Source organism: Urocampus carinirostris, chromosome 4 (genome assembly GCF_059441175.1).
Source record: "Urocampus carinirostris isolate Australia breed hairy pipefish chromosome 4, RoL_Ucar_1.0, whole genome shotgun sequence".
Classification (NCBI taxonomy): Eukaryota; Metazoa; Chordata; class Actinopteri; order Syngnathiformes; family Syngnathidae; genus Urocampus; species Urocampus carinirostris.
This window is the reverse complement of record NC_142352.1, coordinates 29,187,196-29,206,411: the sequence shown is the minus strand read 5'-3', so window position 1 is coordinate 29,206,411 and position 19,216 is coordinate 29,187,196. Positions and strand designations below refer to the sequence as shown.

Genomic DNA, 19,216 nt, shown 5'->3' with positions numbered 1-19,216 from the left:
TTGGGCCAATTTGTTTTAATGTTCCAGGTTATTTTTGTACAAAATGAATCAATTGAAGGATTGTTTCAAATTAAATTACCCAATTTCTAAAGTTGATGTAATTAAAAAAAAAAAAAAAAAAAAAAAAAAAAAACTGGAAATGACACAACACGACCCATTTGAGTGTTGTTTTATATAAAATGACCCTGTTTTAATGAAACGTTACCATGGATGGGTCACATAAATTGTGTTGGTTTTTGACCTCCTACGTAGAGTGTAACCATTAAATATAAGAATGCTTTGATTGAAAATCGTATTGAAGTAATTTGTTAACAAATAATCATTACTTTAATAAGGCTGCTTATTTATATGTATTTTTAAATCTAAAATACCCTTTACGTAGCCCCATTTCAGATGCATGGTATTAGAGAACGTTTAAAAACAACTAATGGTAGATTAGAAATGATTTAAGGTAAATTAAGTAACTAATGTTGATTTGTGTTTAGCCAAATGGTATTTCTACAAGTTCCTAACATGTTTATTTTGAACCACAGTATTAATTATATTTAAGATAAATTGCTCAAACATTTGCCCTATGATTTTATGAAACAATTATGCCAACATTTTTCTTCATACATAATTGGTCATAAAGTCTGCAATGTACAAAAAATGGATACTTAAAACATTAATGATTGGTAAACTTAACTTTGGGTGATATTCAAACGATACTCAAATTTTCCTCACAAAGTGTTGTAGTTGTGGGATTTTATATACGGTTTAAGCATTAAATTTTAAACCTAGCAGTTTTTGATTTAGTCCGACACCATGTTTCTCACTAATGACCTACATAGCTAGCATGTTGAGGGGCTTTGGACCAGATCCAGGCAAGCTGCACCAAGCAACGCTATTAACCGGGGAGGGTTGTTGTAGACTTATTAGACAACGCCAACCAGCTCCCAGTTCAAAACGCGAGTCAACATTGGCCCACAGCTTCACAGTCTCTTCTTTGGCACATGTCATCAACATATGACCTGTAGGATTCCACTTCATATTAGTGATTGATTCCTGAAAGACATGCATATTTTTGTCTTGAGCAGGAATTAAATGTTTTAAGTCTTTTCAAGGTTTTTGTGGAAATACCTTGTGAGCATCAATAACAACAATAGCTCCTTGTTCTAAAGGTTCCTTGGATCCAATCAGTAGCTTGCCATCAGCATAGCCCACAGCAAAAGGCTTGTCTTCTCTGTACCAGGCTATGTTCATCACAGCAACTAAAAATAAAACAGATTTTGTTAATCATAAATGTCACCAGATGTGCACCAAACAGAAACATGTTTTAGCTTTGTCATTTAGAATCTTGTCAAAACCATTAACTCATTCAGTGCCATACCGTACAAATACGTTTTCAGCAGTATTGTCTCTGAGTGCCAAAACGTAAAAATATAGTTTTTGTTTTACTTTAATATTGCACTGCACTGAAGGTAAATACGACATTTTTACAAAAGAACTTCGCTTGCACCTTGTTTTGAAACCATCTATTAGGACAAAAAAAGGTAGTCAAAACGAGCCTTGTCCCTCAGCGGGAAGGAGACAAATTTTAAGTGTTAAATTTATATTGATATGGGACACAGGCCCTGGTATTATTTTCAATTCATAGATTTGATCAAATCATCAAACATCACTCAGTGAAATAAAATGTGCTGAAGAACTAGATTTTGTCTGGAAAACTGGTTTGACGGCTTTATTGAATTATGTCTTAAAATATAAGGTGTGGCTCCTTAGAGGAAAAAATAATAATAAAAATAATAATAATATTTTTGCTTTTCTTGCTCTTTGGGTCAAAAACGTTCCCGACCCTTGCTTCAAAAATGAGTAAAAATAGCAAAAAATGGCTGGCACCGATTTGAGAGAAACTTCTGGAATTGAACGAGTTAAAACAAACAAAAACAAAATAATTCATACCATCTTTTCTGTAGCAGTGCTCTAGTTCAGTGCGGTGCATACTGCAGGAATCTAGTACTTCAATAAGCCCCAGTGATCCATCCATTCGACCCACTAGAAGCATGTCTGTGGGTTCCCCAGACCACAATGATTCTGCTTCATCCTCAGGCCAGGCCACTGCTGACACCCAATGAGGCTGCACATCCAAAAGGCCTTTACCACCTTCAAGGAGTTGATAAGAAGGAAGACATAAAACATTAAATCATTGTAATATCTATAGCGGCAGCTTAATGGCTAATCGCACTGAGAACACATTTATACCTGACATACTGTACCAAATATTACAAAATAAAATAAAAAATGCCAAAAACTGTAGGGGGGTTTCACGTGTAACAAACAGTGTTGTGAGAAAAGGGCCACAAAAAAATACGTTCCTGGAAAGATACACATTTTCTCGGTAATGAGTACTGTAACACATTAAAATTTGTAATTCAAACATCTTCACAACATGATGCGCCACTCCACTAATTATCAAAAACAGTTCACAAATTTAAACACCATCTAATTTGTACTTGTTCCAACTCACTCTGGACAGATTAATGAACCCTTAGTCTGCCAGCACATCGCTAATTACGTCGTTCAAGTGGAGTTTGCATGTATATATGGTCCAACAAAGTACAATTCAATCGCACTGAGTACATTCATTTTTCTTTAGTGACATCTCCCAGTGATATATACAGTACTCACATCTAAGATGTATCACAACTATAAAATGAAGTACTGAAATCTGGGAGCCTGCTTAAATACACAAGTTTGGTACCGTGTCACGATTCACCAGTAGAGAATAGTTGGCCCCACATTGGGACACGGTGCTACTACAATAAATAAAGCAAGTTGGCTGTGGTAAAAATATTTTTTGTAGCAATACAGTGTTGTCCAGTTCAGGGGTCTTTCTACTCTGCCCACGTTATTCAGATTACATTTTTACCCCTCAATATCGGCTTGCAATTTGGTATCTTTTAACAAGAGCAGCCAGTGTTGACAGTAAAACCATGTGTTTGATAGACAGTGGCAAACTATGCCACATTTGTAGGTGAGTATAAAACATTTGATGTATCTCCATTATTCTTTTTCTTCTATCAAAACACTAAAAATATTCCCAATTAGAAAAATAGACATATACGTAAAAGAATAGTTTGAATGTTTACCATTAACTTGCCAGATGTTGACCATTTTGTCCATAGCAGATGCAAGATATTTTCCAGTCACACTCCAAGCAAGTAGAGACAAACAAAAATCACTAGGTGATCCCAAACATGTCCGACCCTCCACTGAAGAACCATCACTGATTAGGGGAAAACAGAAAAGATAAATATATATAATTCATTAATTAAGTTATGCATAGAGTCACATTATGAAACGATTTAGCAACAGTGTCCCTCATGTGCAGAATACGTTCATTGCAAATACATATGTCATCAGAATGGAGAAAAATGCATTTAAAAGTTAAGCCACACAAGGATTGTGAATGATTGCTTCTTACAAATCACTGATTAAAAACACTTTCCTGAAATCTTATGTCTGAGCTGCTTGGCAAAGAAAATGGGGATCTCGATAAATGTCTTTTTGAAAAGGAACAAAAAAAGAGATTTTGGTCAATGAGAGAAATTGGTACTTCTAGTTTAGCGGTAGGAAACCAATAGCTTGAGAGCCAAATATGGCTCTTTTCATGAGTACATATGGCTCAGAGATAAAATGCTATTTGTGCAAATATCCTCTATAACGTTCCAATTCCAACAAGTTCAAAATTTGGCACATGCATAACCAAAGCAAAACTTGTAATACATTTTGTTCGGTCCAGTAAATAAAGGGCAATTTTATCTACAGTTTAACGTCAAGGGGGCTACACCAACAGACCCAATTTTGGCTGTACATCGCGTAAGAATCCTTTCTATGGAAGCTCAATAAATAGTTTATGTTCACTGTAGAGACACTTTATGATAAAAAAAACCCGGAACAAACCCTAAATACCCAAATATGTTTGCCAAGCACACAGAAAATTTGATTGGGTGAGCAGAGCTATGCACACACACCGCGCTCCCCTTTCTCTAATACGTGCTCACTGCGCCGAATATAAAAACATCCATTTACCTTTTTGTTTGCAGTTTTTTGTGAGAATTTTACACAAAAAAAAAAACTCTTCCACTTTGTTTTGAAACCAATATTCACAAAAAAAAAAAGTTCAAAATAAGCCTCAAGGACACAGCCTCTGGAATTATCATTATTATTTCATAATTCGATTAAATCATCTGACTTTAGAGAAATAAAATGCACTGAAAAATCAGCTTTTGTCTGGAAAACAAGTACGCACGCATTGTTTGTATATTTTTACAATTTAAATTAAGACTGTATTATGTAAAATAAAGACATTACTTAATTATGTAAGCAAAAAAGTATTGTATACATATAGAACATGCCAAGAAATGTTGGATTTGTTGTCGTACTCTTTATTGAAGACGCAGGTCTGCTGGAGGGTATACTGGCTTTTGGTAACATTCCACATCCTGACAGTTCCATCATTACCACTAGTTGCCAACAAGCCTTTCTTTTTGCTCCAACAGCACGTGAGGACCTATGTCATAAGAAACATGCACGTAAACATTAAATACTGCAGTGTTAATCTGGCAAATATGAATTCTTGGGACAACGTACCCTACTTTGATGCGCTTCCAATTTAATGAAAGAGCACTTTCGCAGATCCCCTGCCATGTCGGCAAAGGTCTGCGGCCTGCTCTGATTGTCACGGTCATGGGCGGCTAGTGTGCGCACCAGCTGTTGGGCGGCCCACTGCCGATGCTGTGAAGAAAGCCTGGAGGACAGGCAACAGGCTGCTAGAGCATTGGCCAGCTCCAAAGGGCCTACAGCGGAAGGATTATGGGAAGGATGGGCATACAAATGTGCAATTAGACCTGCTTGACATGAAAGAGAAAATGACAAAAGATGGTTCGTGAGAGAATGTAAAAGGAGACACAAGACACAAAACAGTATGTAAAAAAACTAAAGATGACGTGAGCAAGGTAAATGAAGGTGGAAAACTGAAAAATAATGAGTGCATGTTGTGAGTGATTAATAGTTTCTTTTTCTAAATTATGACAAGAAAAGGCCAGCAAGCAAAGTAAAGAGCAACTGTTAAAAAAAAATATACGCAAAGACTAAACACCTTTTTTCTCCATATCAGCCTTGTCATAAGCGGGTCTGAGTTTGGCCACTTTATCTGCCAGGAGAGCGACAAGCGCTTGCGTTACTACAAAGTTGGGGGATGTAATAAGCTTGTTCTCCTCTGCCACTCCGCGGAGAAAGCTGGGTAGGAATTTCCTCTGAACTGGATCATCCACTATTGTCAGATTCATACCGGTTGCTGCGGAGGTCAGATTCTGGAAATAAAAGATTAAGTTCAACTGTTAGACTGTAATATTGTACAATTTGGTGATCCAACATCAGCAGGTGAAAGGAGCAAGTGTGACTCTTCCTGGGAATTCACAATACATGGAACCCCTAATTCTCAAACATCCAGCACCTGTGGGAGCATGCATGTTAAGAGCTGATGCAGGATTAAGGAAGCCACTTCCAGGACTGGTTTTAGACACCTTGGCACCTGTTGGCTAAAAATGGTGTCGCAGTTCTATATCACCTTACCAAAGTTGCAGTTAAAATGGCTAATGCTAAACTCAACAAGTTATGCAAACAAATGATAAATAGTATATATATATATATATATATATATATATATATATATATATATATATATATATATATATATATATATAGGGCAGCACGGCGGCGCAGTGGTTAGCGCGTGTGCGGCACAGTTCTAAGGTCTTGGGAACCTCCTGTGTGGGTTCAAATCCAGCTACCGGACTTCCTGTGCAGAGTTTGTATGTTCTCCCCGTGCTTGCGTGAGTTTCCTCTGGGCACTCCGGTTTCCTCCCATGTTCCAAAAACATGCATATCAGGTCCAAATTGTCCCTAAGTGTGAATGAGCGAGTGAGTTGTCTGTCCCTGTGTGCCCTGCGATTGGCTGGCAACCAGTTCAGGGTGTCCCCTGCCCACTGCCCGATGATTGCTGGGATGGAATCCAGCACCCCCACGACCCTACTGAGGATAAGCGGTGCAGCTAATGAGATGAGATGATATATATATATATATATATATATACTGGACTGTCTCAGAAAATTTGAATATTGTGATAGAGTTCTTTATTTTCTGTAATGCAATTAAAAAAACAAAAATGTCATACATTCTGGATTCCTTACACATCAACTGAACTATTTCAAGCCTTTTATTATTTTAATATTGCTGAATTTGGCTTATAGCTTAAGAAAACTCAAAAATCCTATCTCAAAATATTAGAATATAATGAAAAAGTATACAAGTAGGCTATTCAACTAATCACCTGAATCATCTAATTAACTCGAAACACCTTGCGAGGGTTTCCTGAGCCTTAAAAACACTCAGCTTGGTTCAGTAAACTAAATCACAAGTATGGGGAAGACTGCTGATCTGACTGCTGTCCAGAGGACCATCATTGATACCCTCCATCAGGAGGGTAAGACACAAAAAGAAATTTCTCAAAGAGCAGGCTGTTCACAGAGTGCAGTTTCAAAGCATATCCACAAAAAGTCTGTTGGAAGGGAAAAATGTGGCCGGAAACGCTGCACAACCAAGAGAGATGACCGCAGCCTTAACAAAATTGTGAAGAAGAGCCACTTCCAGAATTTGGGGGAGCTTCAAAGACAGTGGGCTGAAGCTAGAGTCCAGGTATCAAAAGCCACAGTTCACAGACGTGTCCGGGAAATGGGCTACAATAGCCGTATTCCCATGGTCAAGCCACTTCTGAACTCAAGACAACGGAAGAAGCGTCTGACTTGGGCTATGGAGAAGAAGCACTGGACAGTTGCAGAGTGGTCCAAAGTCCTCTTTTCAGACGAAAGCAAGTTTTGCATTTCATTTGGAAGTCAAGGCGCCAGAGTCTGGAGAAAGGCTGGAGAAGAGCAAAATCCAAGTTGCTTGAAATCCAGTGTGAAGTTCCCACAGTCAGCAATGGTTTGGGGAGTTATGTCAGCTGCTGGTGTTGGTCCACTGTGTTTCATCAAGTCCAGAGTAAATGCAACTGTGTACCAAGAGATTTTAGAGCACTACATGCTTCCATCTGCTGAAAAACTCTATGGATATGCTCATTTGCATTCGTAGGTCTATTGTCTTTCATCTTCTTCTTAACTTTACCCCACAAATTCTCGATGGGTTTCAGGTCAAGGGAATTTGCAGGCCAATCAAGGACAGTGATGCCATGGTCAGTGCACCAGTTACTGGTGGTTTTGGCACTGTGGGCAGGTGCCAGATCATGCTGGAAAATGAAATCCTCATCTCCATAGAGCTTTTCAGCAGATGGAAGCATGTAGTGCTCTAAAATCTCTTGGTACACAGTTGCATTTACTCTGGACTTGATGAAACACAGTGGACCAACACCAGCAGCTGACATGGCTCCCCAAACCATTGCTGACTGTGGGAACTTCGTCTGTGAACTGTGGGTTTTGATACCTGGACTCCAGCTTCAGCCCACTGTCTTTGAAGCTCCCCCAAATTCTGGAAGCGGCTCTTCTTCACAATCTTGGTTGTGCAGCGTTTCCGGCCACATTTTTCCCTTCCAACAGACTTTTTGTGGATATGCTTTGAAACTGCACTCTGTGAACAGCCTGCTCTTTGAGAAATTTCTTTTTGTGTCTTACCCTCCTGATGGAGGGTATCAATGATGGTCCTCTGGACAGCAGACAGATCAGCAGTCTTCCCCATACTTGTGATTTAGTTTACTGAACCAAGCTGAGTGTTTTTAAGGCTCAGGAAACCCTCGCAAGGTGTTTCGAGTTAATTAGATGATTCAGGTGATTAGTTGAATAGCCTACTTGTATACTTTTTCATGATATTCTAATATTTTGAGATAGGATTTTTGAGTTTTCTTACGCTGTAAGCCAAATTCAGCAATATTAAAATAATAAAAGGCTTGAAATAGTTCAGTTGATGTGTAATGAATCCAGAATGTATGACATTTTTGTTTTTTTTAATTGCATTACAGAAAATAAAGAACTTTATCACAATATTCTAATTTTCTGAGACAGTCCTGTATATATATATATATATATATAACATTATACGTTGTATATATATATATATATCATATTTATAAGCATAATTGTGGATTTTATCTATTTTTAAGTAACTGGATATAAACATGTGCATTTCTGTTTTTTCGAGTATTTCACATTCATACATTACCTGAGTGCATAGCTGCACGAGCAGTTTGGCAGCATTGGGGCTGTTGGAGGCCAAGCAGCCCACTGCTGTGCTGAGATAAGCTAGACAGGAAATGGGTTTGCTGGATTTAGCAGCTCCACGCGACCTCTCAGAATGACCAGAGGCTGCAGTAGGATCAGTAGAAAGTCCAGCCCGGCCTGCTGCTGCCAGGCACATAAACCTGACGAGAGTTCTTATGTCTGTTAAACCAAGCGACTCCAGGCCAGCAGCAAGGCTGCAGCTTGAACCACTGAGTTGGAAGATGTACAAAAGAAGGACAAGAGTGACACAAAAGACAAACGAGACACATTACTCAAATCTATTGCATGCAGTATGCTTTTTATCTTAATTTCTTTCATCAGTATTATCGTGTTGTTTAATTTGCTAAAGTGAATGCACAGAAGAAATTCCAAACAAAAGCTTCTATCAGTATATGTGAGTTTTATCTACCTGACAGAAAGCAACGAGAGGGCTCTCATCACCATGGTCCTGGCAAGCAGAACTTGGGCTGCACTTGTCACCCTTCTTAGGGCCATCACTCGGTCATGAGGATTCTGCAAAGCGGCTGCCTGTTCTCCAAGTGTTACCCTGCCTGAAGAGCTCTTGTCTACTGATATCTGACAACCTACCAACATTTTCAATAAGAGAAAAGAAGCAAAAAAACATGTGAGTAAACTTAAATTTCCTCAATGAATGTCAGTCGATATATATTTTGGCACAATTATCAATTATTTTACCAGTGTTGGGACAAAGGTTTCTACAGTTGTACAAATTCAGAAAACTAGCCAGTTTCTGCACTGTTATTACCCTTTTACTCTAAATAACTGTAAAACCTGAAAAGATAAATGACAAATTCTTGCCGACGTTAAAAGGTTAATAACTTCCAATCTGCAATATTAATTAAATCTGTCATTTTTAGAAAATGACAGCAGCATCTTATTTGGGTGTGTTAACTGAAACGGTTAAATGGTCTTTTAACAACTATAGAAAACCTAATATAAAGTGGTGTCTAATAGGGGAATAACGTCGTCAGGCAGTCACACTTGTAAATGGGATATTCAGGAAGAAAATCATGACCATGTAATCAGGAGTAGCTTTCCTTTTATGCACGTGAACGTGGTCGTCCAATTGTTACAGAAACTCGATGTCACAGCTGTATTATTGTGAAATGCACTTACCAATCTGCAAGAGTGTTTCCTCCATGCTGTTGGTGGCAGTTATCATGGCTGCAGAAGCCCCCAAAGGATCACTATCAGGGAACTGCACAGCTTCTGGAACAGTCCTGCGTTCACTCAGGCCCAAAGGACCAGCCAAAAGCTCAAATTCCTCTTCCCCTGTTATCTTCTCATCTTCGTCGATATCCATCATGTCCCAGTCCTCTGTGGTGTCACAAAAAAGTTAACTCTAACAGCAATCTTAACACACTTTCAGGGTCTGATTTAACCGGATTCAGGTTTACCGATACAAATGCAGAACCTAATCTAATGACAAAGTGACAAATATGTTGTCATCATGATACAGTATATTAAATGATACAGTTATTTCTGTGCAACAATTTCAAGTGGTTTAACAGTTGTGTTTTTAATCATTACCTGCTAGCTCTCAATACAGGCTAATTAATATGGTGTCAAGGACAAGCTGACCTGGTTAACTGGGCCAAGTACATTTTGCATTAGAGAACACACACTCCCTTCGTCCTCCAAGAAAATTGAGCTAATTATGCATGTTCTTAGATAACTTTCAGATCAAGCATACAGAAGACATTCCCCTTCTATTACAGTATTGCAAAAGACGAAACATGTTTTATTTTCACCATCGCTCATCAGCTCTAAAACTAAAGTACCAGTGTTTGATATCGGTATAATATAAACAGATATACTTGTACTATATACAGACTTTGCATGAAGCAAAGTTGCCGGGTATCAAAAGGACTACAAACCATGCGAGATCATCTTTTCATCAACTAGATTCTGGTGCGCTTCTGCACTCAAACTAGTCCAGGACCAAATACAACACTGAAGCAGAAGAGAAAGCATACAACCCCCCCATCTTAAACTGCAGACCAGCAAGGATATGAAGACAGTGTATGAAGAAAAAAAATGTGTTGATTTCATTTGAATGCATGTGTTTTTTTAGTGTGTGTACCACATACAGTCCCATTACACAAAAGTAGCCAAACATGCACTTTTGGTCACTCACACAGGCAGGCAGGTCTCCCAACCCCTTCTTCCTGTCCCTCTTGGGCTCCCCGGACCCAGAAGTCCAGGATTGAGGATTTGGGGCCAGCCGTCGAACAATTTTATCAGAGGCATCTCAGTCACTTGGCTGCCCGCGCTCTGTACCCAGAGGTGGTCGTCATCTTGACCTAAAGTTACAGTCTGCAGTTCCAACGCTAGACAGCGCCTGTCCTATTGTATTGTGGAGGCCATCCACCAGTCTTATGCGACTGCTGGCCGCCCCCTGCCTTTAAGGGTGGGCTGCCATTGAAATGAAATGATCTGCATTTATATAGCGTTTTTCAAGTCAATGGCTTCCCAAAGCGCTTTACATTGTGCTTCACATTTCCCAATAGCGGCCGTGATCTGTGCAGCCATGTAAGGCGCTGACCTGCTTATTGGGAGTATTGGGGGTTCAGTGTCTTACCCAAGGACACTTCGACATGTAACACGGACAAGCCGGGATTCGAACTGGGATCCCTTAATCCTAAAACGATCGCTCTACCTCCTGAGCTACTGCCGCCCCAGCCAGCATTCTACCAGGACATTTGCCACTTCCATGGCTGCCCTGAAAGGAGTGTCATTGAACAACATGTGCTGCCGTCTCATGGCCATAGACTTGTACTTATGTTGTCTTTAACATGAAACCAGACTGGACGTCAGCTCTTTGACACCTTTACCACCTCTTAGCGGCTAAAGGGAGCATTTGGTTTGTATTTATAAAAAAAAGATTTTTGAAAAATCTATTGTGAGAAATTAGCTAGAGTATTGATTTTTGTGACATACTCATGATTTTATGGTGGATGGGATTAAATCATCCTATGGGCAAGATCCAGCCAGCGAGCCGTATGTTTTGTTAAATTCACACCGCAGGGAACATTTTTGCACTGTTTTCTCATCTGTCAAAGTCCATCTAAACGGCACAAATCCGATTTATCACACCAGACATTCATATGTGGTCCTAAATCCGATACATATCTGATCTTATGGAATGCAACTTCTGCGTGAACGGTCTAAGCCGATTCATGCGACTTTGCACGTTATCGAGAGGCAGAAGGACGCATAGAATTCAAAAACAATACCGGACAAAAACACAGAAAGCATTCAATGGTGGGAAAGTAAGGATTTGGATTTAATTAATATTTGGGGGGACAATCTGAGCAGTCTGTAGCACAAAAACCTTATCCCTAGATACACTACGCTGTTAGCATCCATGAGTACTTCCACAAACAATGTGCGTTTGACGTCACATGCCCTTTTCTGCCCATGCAGGACACATGTGGCGTTTGCACAGGAGACACATAGAAGTCACAGGAGATTGCATACAAGTCACAATGGAAATGTTAACGATCTCACAAAAAAAAAAAAAAAAGATTTTACCCAAAATATCTGAATTGAGGATTAAGCTCTGCAGTGTGTACCTAGCCTTTGACATGCCAACTTGTTGTATATTCAGTTGGTTGATTTTCTCAGTAAAAATACATAAAAATAGTGTCAAAGTCATTTTTGGGCTTGATTTGCGAATTTTTACATGATACTCACATCTTGAGGAACAAGGATTACGATGAAACTAGCCCATATTTGAACGTTGATAGCTAAAACACTGCAAAAGCTAGAAATTATTATTTTCATCTGAAAAAGAGTAATTCTATAAGTTGGTGGATGTTATGTTCATACGATAATGCAGAATATTCTACTAGCCCCCCCCCCAAAAAATCTCGTCATTTGGAGGTGGCTTCTTGGTGGAAAAGCTTGCAGTGAGCAAGTTAATCTGGGATTTTGCTAGAATATTGGAGGGTGAGTAACAGAGGAAGAGTTGAGAGTGGAAGCTCTATTTTCGTTGCCAATGTCATGTTCGAAAGATTACTTGTAATCGGCTCCAAACTCACTTGTTTTTTATTTTCCGGCAACCGCACGCCTTACGGCCGTGACGTAGTGCCATCATAACACTGCCCTGTGGCTGAGGTTAAATGCCACAATGCAGTCTTTGAAGAATAAAGATCAAATTTGATGGTCACTTTGGGACTTTTTTTTTATTTCTGTGCCATATAGTTCTACCATGTTCAGGGTATATGGATACTTTACCTTCATAGACACTGTCTTGCTTTCCCAGAAGGTCAGGAGCCTGACCCTTATATCTGAAATGAGAAAACGAAGAGACATCACATTTACCTACTAAACTTTTAACAAAAAATAAAAACATGAAATACAAATTTTAAGTTTGAAATAAGCTGTTGTACATCAGTTATTAAAGCAAAGTCTGCATTGTGGTTCATAAAAACATACAGTATGGAATAGCAAAGACACTGTGCCAAAAGGATTCACTTGGCTTGACACACGGTACTAACTCTAGTTTGAATAACAACTTGTGGAGGTAAATAAGCTACATTTCTGACAAATATGGTTTTATAGGGTGGTGGGCATAGTAAAATTAGGAGAATATGCTAGTTTCTATGCTAACCTTACTTTAAAATTAACCTGTCTGGGTAATCAAATATATTTTACATAGGCCGAACGGCATACCAAAACATATTTAAAAAAAAGATACATATAAAAACAGTCTTTATTTTCATTGATATTAACGTATGGTGCATTGTGATCTGCACCACACAGCACACAGCAAAGGCCTTCACAGGGGCAGTTTGGTGAGGGCTTTCAGTCTGTGTGTTGGGTGGACGTGATTTAGCATGACTGTGAAAGGCTGGTGTATGCTGCCAGTTAAACAGCGATTTGGGTGCACAAGTCAATGTGGCCACCAAAATAAACTGCAAAGCACGGTGACAGATAGTATTTTAGCAGCTCGTTACATTGTAAAAGAATTTCATGAATTAAATTGGACTCTGAAGAAAGTCAGAAGAGCGCAAAGGAATGCTCATTACCAGCAGGTGCTTTGTGGATTGTTATTGGGTCTGGGAAGAGATTAAGGCAGCGTTAGGATTGAAAACGATAGCAAGACTGCAGGTCCAGCCTACTGCTATGGCTAGGCTTCATACCAACTCTCGTAAGACACCCCTGCAAAGCCTGTTTCTCACAAACGCCAGATCCATTATCCATGAAAAGGATGACTTGGAGAGACAATTCGTGGGAAACCGCTACGTTCGTGACTTTTGTATTAAAATCCTCACAGAGACCTGTGTCAATCCGAAGATCTCCAATGTTAGCATGCAGCTAGCCGGGCGCTTCTACATTGCTACCTTTCACTGAAAGGAGAAGCCCTCCCTAATACATTGTACAATTGCGTAATGACATTAATGACTAATTATTTAACTGCAATTATGTGTACTGTGTTTTTATTTATAGATCAATAGGTTTTTTTGTCACAGTCATATATATATATATATATATATATATATATATATATATATATATATATATATATATATATATATATATATATATATATGTTACCAATATCTAATGAATGTTTGTACTTTGCAGGTTTTGCCTATCGCAGGACTTTTGGGGAGAACAGCAACAAGGCATAACTGTATTAAATTTTCGAAATGAATTAAAAAGGGTTTTCAGACGTTCAATAACATCAAAGTAAGAAAAAATGTAATTTTCTAAAAAAAAAGGCAGAACTCGGTTTGAACAGAAAAAAAAACTGAAATAACATTTTTGCCTACCTTTCCACAAAAGGAACCTTGACCTTGCTTTTAATGGCTAAATATTTCTCTCTACAGACACCACAAAGAAGATAGTAGGGGTTTCCACTGCCACACTCTCCTCCAAACCAGCCATCAACATAGGAACCATTGCTACGGTATCCTTGACGGTTGGCACTGCGACCGCAACCAGGGTGGCATTTCTTCATATGTTGATTGAAGTTGGCTACATTTGCTTCACATAGTTCACACACCACCATTTCGTCCTGGTCATCTGTCTCACATACGTGCTATGATGTGTGGCAATATCAGAAAAAAGAAACACGTTGACAAATATTAAAATAAACACACTGTAATAAAAATACAACATGAATTTACATTGAATTGTGCATTAATTTAATGTTATTGACATTGTTAGTGTAATATAAGGGTTAGTAAACTATCTTTCCAAGCATGAGACATGTTACAACACTTAAAAAAAAAAACCATTAATAAAGTTTATGCTGACTACAGTAATTTGCCGCAATATCATCAAAGTTGAAAGTTAGAGAGCTAACACAGGACAACTAAGACCAGACGGATGTTGGCAGCCCTCTGTTCATAACATTAAGTCACACACACCCATGTTGGCCAGTCCAGTACCTCCGGGATCCACATTCCCAGAATGTCAGTGTCACTGGCAAGGTCCTGGCCAAACATGACTTCCATTGTCTCCTCATCCAAGTCCATCTCAAGCTCTTCATCAAGCAGGTTGAAGTCATAAAGTGCACTGGAGTCTTGTTGCGGCACGTGCGATGGGATGTCCCTGCGCGTTTGGCCGTGTTGGGTCTGCACTGACCGGTATAATCCAGCTAAATAACAGGAAGAATTTAAACTGTGTCACAAAGTGGCACTTTAATTGAGGTGTTCATTTAACTAAATATTAAAGTAATTCTCACCAGCACGAGCAAACAGTCTGCGTGCAGCCAGGTCAAAATGGTGCTTCCTAGAAACAGCTGAACGGCCTCTGAGTGGCCCAGCACTAGAGGCCGATGTACTCTCTATCTCTTGCCCATCAGGACTGTGTGCACAAACAGATTACTATTTCAACATTAAATTAAAAACATATTTTACTTACAATTTTGGAAAAGGGTGTTTATTACACTGTAGGAATGTCCCCATCCTAAACACTTGATCAGTCATGGAAATTGGTCAGAGGTTAAAAACGGGAGAATATTGAGATCTGTGAACACACTTTCATTAATCTGCAGAAGGCACCAAACATATATACTTTGGTAATATTGCACGAAACCAAGACAAGGGATTAAGCCTAAATATGTTTACTTTGGCTAAATTTAGACTCAAGTCTGTTGTATGTGAGCAGGTTAAATTTAGCTTGACTCAGGTACTACGGTGATATAATCTCTACAAGCTAGCGCTCCAAACGAGCCAAACGACCAGGCTAAGATTATCCCGAGATGCATCTGGCACTATTACTGTCTATCGTATGAAAAATTAATGGGTTTTATAGCATATCCATGGCCTATCTTAATATTCTGAGATAAACTAAAAAGAAAAGTCTAGAAATCACAATGCATGATTTTTTTAACGACTTATTTGTGTGATATAGCTACAAATAAGTATTTGAGGACCAGGTTTGCACACACAACAATACGGAGCTTGGTCCACTCCTACACACAGATCTTTTCTAGATCAGTCAGGGCTGTCGCTGATAAACATGGAGTTTGAGCTCCTTCTAAAGATTTTCGATTTGGTTCAGGCCTGGAAACTGGCTGGGCCATGCTAGAACCTTGATATTCTTCTTACGGAGCCACGCCTTGGTTTTCCTGGGTGTGTGCTTCGGGTTGTTGTCATGTTGGAAGACCCAGCCACGACTCATCTTCAATGCTCTGACTAAAGGAAGGAGACTGTTCCCCATAATCTCAAAATACACAGCCCCAGTAATCCTCTCTTTAATGCAGTGCATTTGTCCTGTCCCATGTGCAGAAAACACCCCCAAAGCCTGACGCTACGACCCCCATGCTTCAGAGTAGGGATGAGTTTTTCGGATTGTACTCTACATTCTTCTTCCTCCAAACACGCCATGTGTAATTATGACCAAAGTCCTATTTTGGTCTCATCTGACAACAAAAATGTCTCCCATGACTCCTCTGTATCATCCAAATGGTCATATGCGAACGGGCGTTGACATGTGTTGGTTTATCCAGGGGAACCTTTCGTGCCATGCATGAATTCAACTCATGATGTCTTAGTGTAACCTACAGTAACCTTGGACACGGTGGTCCCAGCTCTTTTCAGGTCAATGACCTACTCCTGTCGTGTAGTTCCGGGCTGATTCCTCACCTTTCTTAGAATCATTGAGACCCCACGAGGTGATATCTTGCATGGGGATCCACTCTGATTAAGATTGACCGTCATGTTTAGCTTCTTCCATTTTCTAATAATTGCTTAAACAGTGGACCCTTTTTTCACCAAATCAAATAATTATTTTCTTCACTGTATACATACAAACACACACACACACACACACACACACATATATATATATATACACATATATACACATGCTTTTATTTATATATATATATATATATATATATATATATATATAAACACACATACACACACACACACACACACACACTGCAATTGGTATATTATTTTCCGACATAATGCATTTTAAAGTCTATGTGTCTGATTTCACTCCTACATGAATATTTTGTTTGTTTGTTTGTTTGTACATGATTCAATTGTTTGTTTGTTTGTACATGATTCAAATTGAATCTTTTCTTCCGGCGCTGTCACGAATGGCAGCCACTCCAGCAGCTCCCGTGTTATTTTCAATTGTTCTCGATTGTTCTCAGCTCAGGGATGCTGCTGGAAATGTGAATTTCCCTTCGGGGATGAACAAAGTATCTATCTATCTATCTATCTATCTATCTCGTCCGACATCATTTTTTAAAAACAGTCTCCACTCATCTTATCATATTTGTTTAACAAGTTAATTTTAAAAAAAATATCGTAATTTTAACCAGGAGGGGGAGTTTTAGGAGTGCACAAGCCCTTTTTCTATAATTGAGGAAGTGGGGGGTGCCGGGTGGGGAGGGGGAAATGACAGAAAATAAATGAGAAGCACTGAGTTTGGTTGATAATGGTCAGCAAATTCAGTTTAAGAAGTGCCGCTTAGCTTAAGTTACCCAGTGTTCTCGTTTGACCGCGTCCCTGCGTCCTAGACACATTATTTTTGCTGGGGACGAATCGTGTCAAATCAACGTGCGTCCCCGGCACGCAACTTTTTTGACACGAATTTGTCATTATCATTTTTTAACAAAGATTTACCGCACTCCAAACTTTTTGTGAGGCAGATCCACCATTGTTGTTTTGGTCTCGCAGTTCGAGTTTTCGTTTGCACACCGATCTCGAGTTCGGGTTGTGTGTTGAAAGTCCGTCTCGTTTTAGAAAACCGGCTTTTTCGTCTCAACTCGTTAAAAAAACGGCTCACTTGCTTTGATGCATTATATTACGAATGATTATGTTGTATAAAGAAGTTAAGAAAAAAAGGAAGTATATAAGGAGAAAATGAAAAAAGACAGGTTTGTGGTGATCCCTTTTAATCAGTATATTACCAACAATAATTTAATGCAGAAAATGAATTAATAATTTGAATAAGAAAATGTATTATTCTACTTAATTATATTTGCATGTATTTTTTCCTTCTACAGTGAATGTCCAAGCGACCTCATTTTTGAACTTTTTTTATAATAAACCTCATTCATGTCGAGCAACTCAGTGTCTCACAACAAAATGTTCATTAACAATATATATGATATAAGGAAACACATGTACAATATAACATGTTAAACTACATAAATAAAAATGTTTGGAAAAAATATATATTTTTTGGTAATTTGTAAGGGAAAATACGACAGTTTGTAAGGGAATGGAGCACACTAAAATTTGGGGACCCATAGATCTCTGTTGGGACCCGTAGTTTTTTGAGCATGCGAGTCCCCGGACCCCATCACTTTTTACAGGTAAAATGAACACTGGTGACATCCGGTGGACATATTTAAAATTGCTGGTAATTCATAAACGCTGCTGTACTCGGATCTACACCATTTACGAAAGTTACCCATTTTGACTTTAAAACGGCAACATTTGCCAATAAGAGGGAGATTTTCTTCAGTGCTTTGATTGACAATCAGGCCCAATCACGACTTTTGCTGAATCAGTCGAAAATGATCAGCCTTAAAAAGAAATAAGGGGTCGCAAAGCTAAAAAACAAAAATATGTAATATCTTATGTTAACAGTAACAGCTTACTTTTATTATTATCATTGTTGTTTTTGGCTTTGTTTTATTAATGGCACTGAGGTGCACAAACACACACTCACAATGACATACAGAGGCCTCCATTTACGCCGCATGGAACTTAGCTATATGTTTGACTCGTCTTTAAAGGGAGACTGACATATAAATTTCTTCATTTGCAAGTCTCATCACTCAATTGGCCAGACAAAAGAGGCGGGAGCCTGACTTGCTGTACCGAAAGAATTAAAAGAGTGACAGCAGCAATTATTTGTTTGTGTCCACCTAAGTCAAGTCAATTGTTTGTAAACCCTTAATCTCAGAGCGTCTCAGGTCACAATTAAAACATGCCTTGATCTGAAAACTACAGGGTAAGAAAAAAAAACATCAAAAGCCCTAGCATGAAGAAAATAAAAAACCTTGAAAAGGGGCCACACATGAGGTGAGCCCCCTTCCAACATGACCAGGCAGCAATTGTAAATTGGTGTTAAATAACGTCAATGATTGGGTGAAAAGAAAGCTGTACTAAGTTGGTGGGAATTAACAATCACGAAAATCTATTGTCTGAGTTAGGAAACAAGCGAAGTACGCATGTCCACAACAACTAACTATGTATAGTATTTTAGCACGCATTATTTGACCACATAATACCATCGTTTTACAAATCAAATGGCCTCAAAAAGAGGATATTATCCTTCGGTGCTAAATAGTAAATGGGGGTATCGGATCGGGACTCAGACGGCAGAGTCTTAAAATCAAAGATTCAAACTTGGGTGCCAAAAAAGTGTGATCCGTACATCAATGTTAAATTGTAAACATC

General features: G+C 38.9%; 1 protein-coding gene across 2 annotated transcripts in view; it reads right to left on the bottom strand.

The window, feature by feature from the left end:
* herc1 (HECT and RLD domain containing E3 ubiquitin protein ligase family member 1) overlaps positions 1–19,216 on the bottom strand; it is a 95,181-nt gene that overhangs the window by 21,897 nt on the left and 54,068 nt on the right. The window contains exons 44-57 of one of the 2 annotated variants that reach the window (XM_088334068.1): positions 15,028–15,149; positions 14,711–14,940; positions 14,111–14,379; positions 12,570–12,622; positions 9,447–9,647; positions 8,719–8,893; positions 8,251–8,518; positions 5,141–5,354; positions 4,633–4,889; positions 4,425–4,552; positions 3,129–3,265; positions 1,942–2,142; positions 1,120–1,250; positions 827–1,044 (exon numbers count right to left, since the gene is read on the bottom strand). In XM_088334068.1, coding sequence (XP_088190194.1) covers positions 827–1,044; positions 1,120–1,250; positions 1,942–2,142; positions 3,129–3,265; positions 4,425–4,552; positions 4,633–4,889; positions 5,141–5,354; positions 8,251–8,518; positions 8,719–8,893; positions 9,447–9,647; positions 12,570–12,622; positions 14,111–14,379; positions 14,711–14,940; positions 15,028–15,149 — 2,604 coding nt within the window. The remainder of the gene's footprint in view (positions 1–826; positions 1,045–1,119; positions 1,251–1,941; positions 2,143–3,128; positions 3,266–4,424; positions 4,553–4,632; positions 4,890–5,140; positions 5,355–8,250; positions 8,519–8,718; positions 8,894–9,446; positions 9,648–12,569; positions 12,623–14,110; positions 14,380–14,710; positions 14,941–15,027; positions 15,150–19,216) is intronic. The other variant, XM_088334069.1, reaches the window with a different exon arrangement.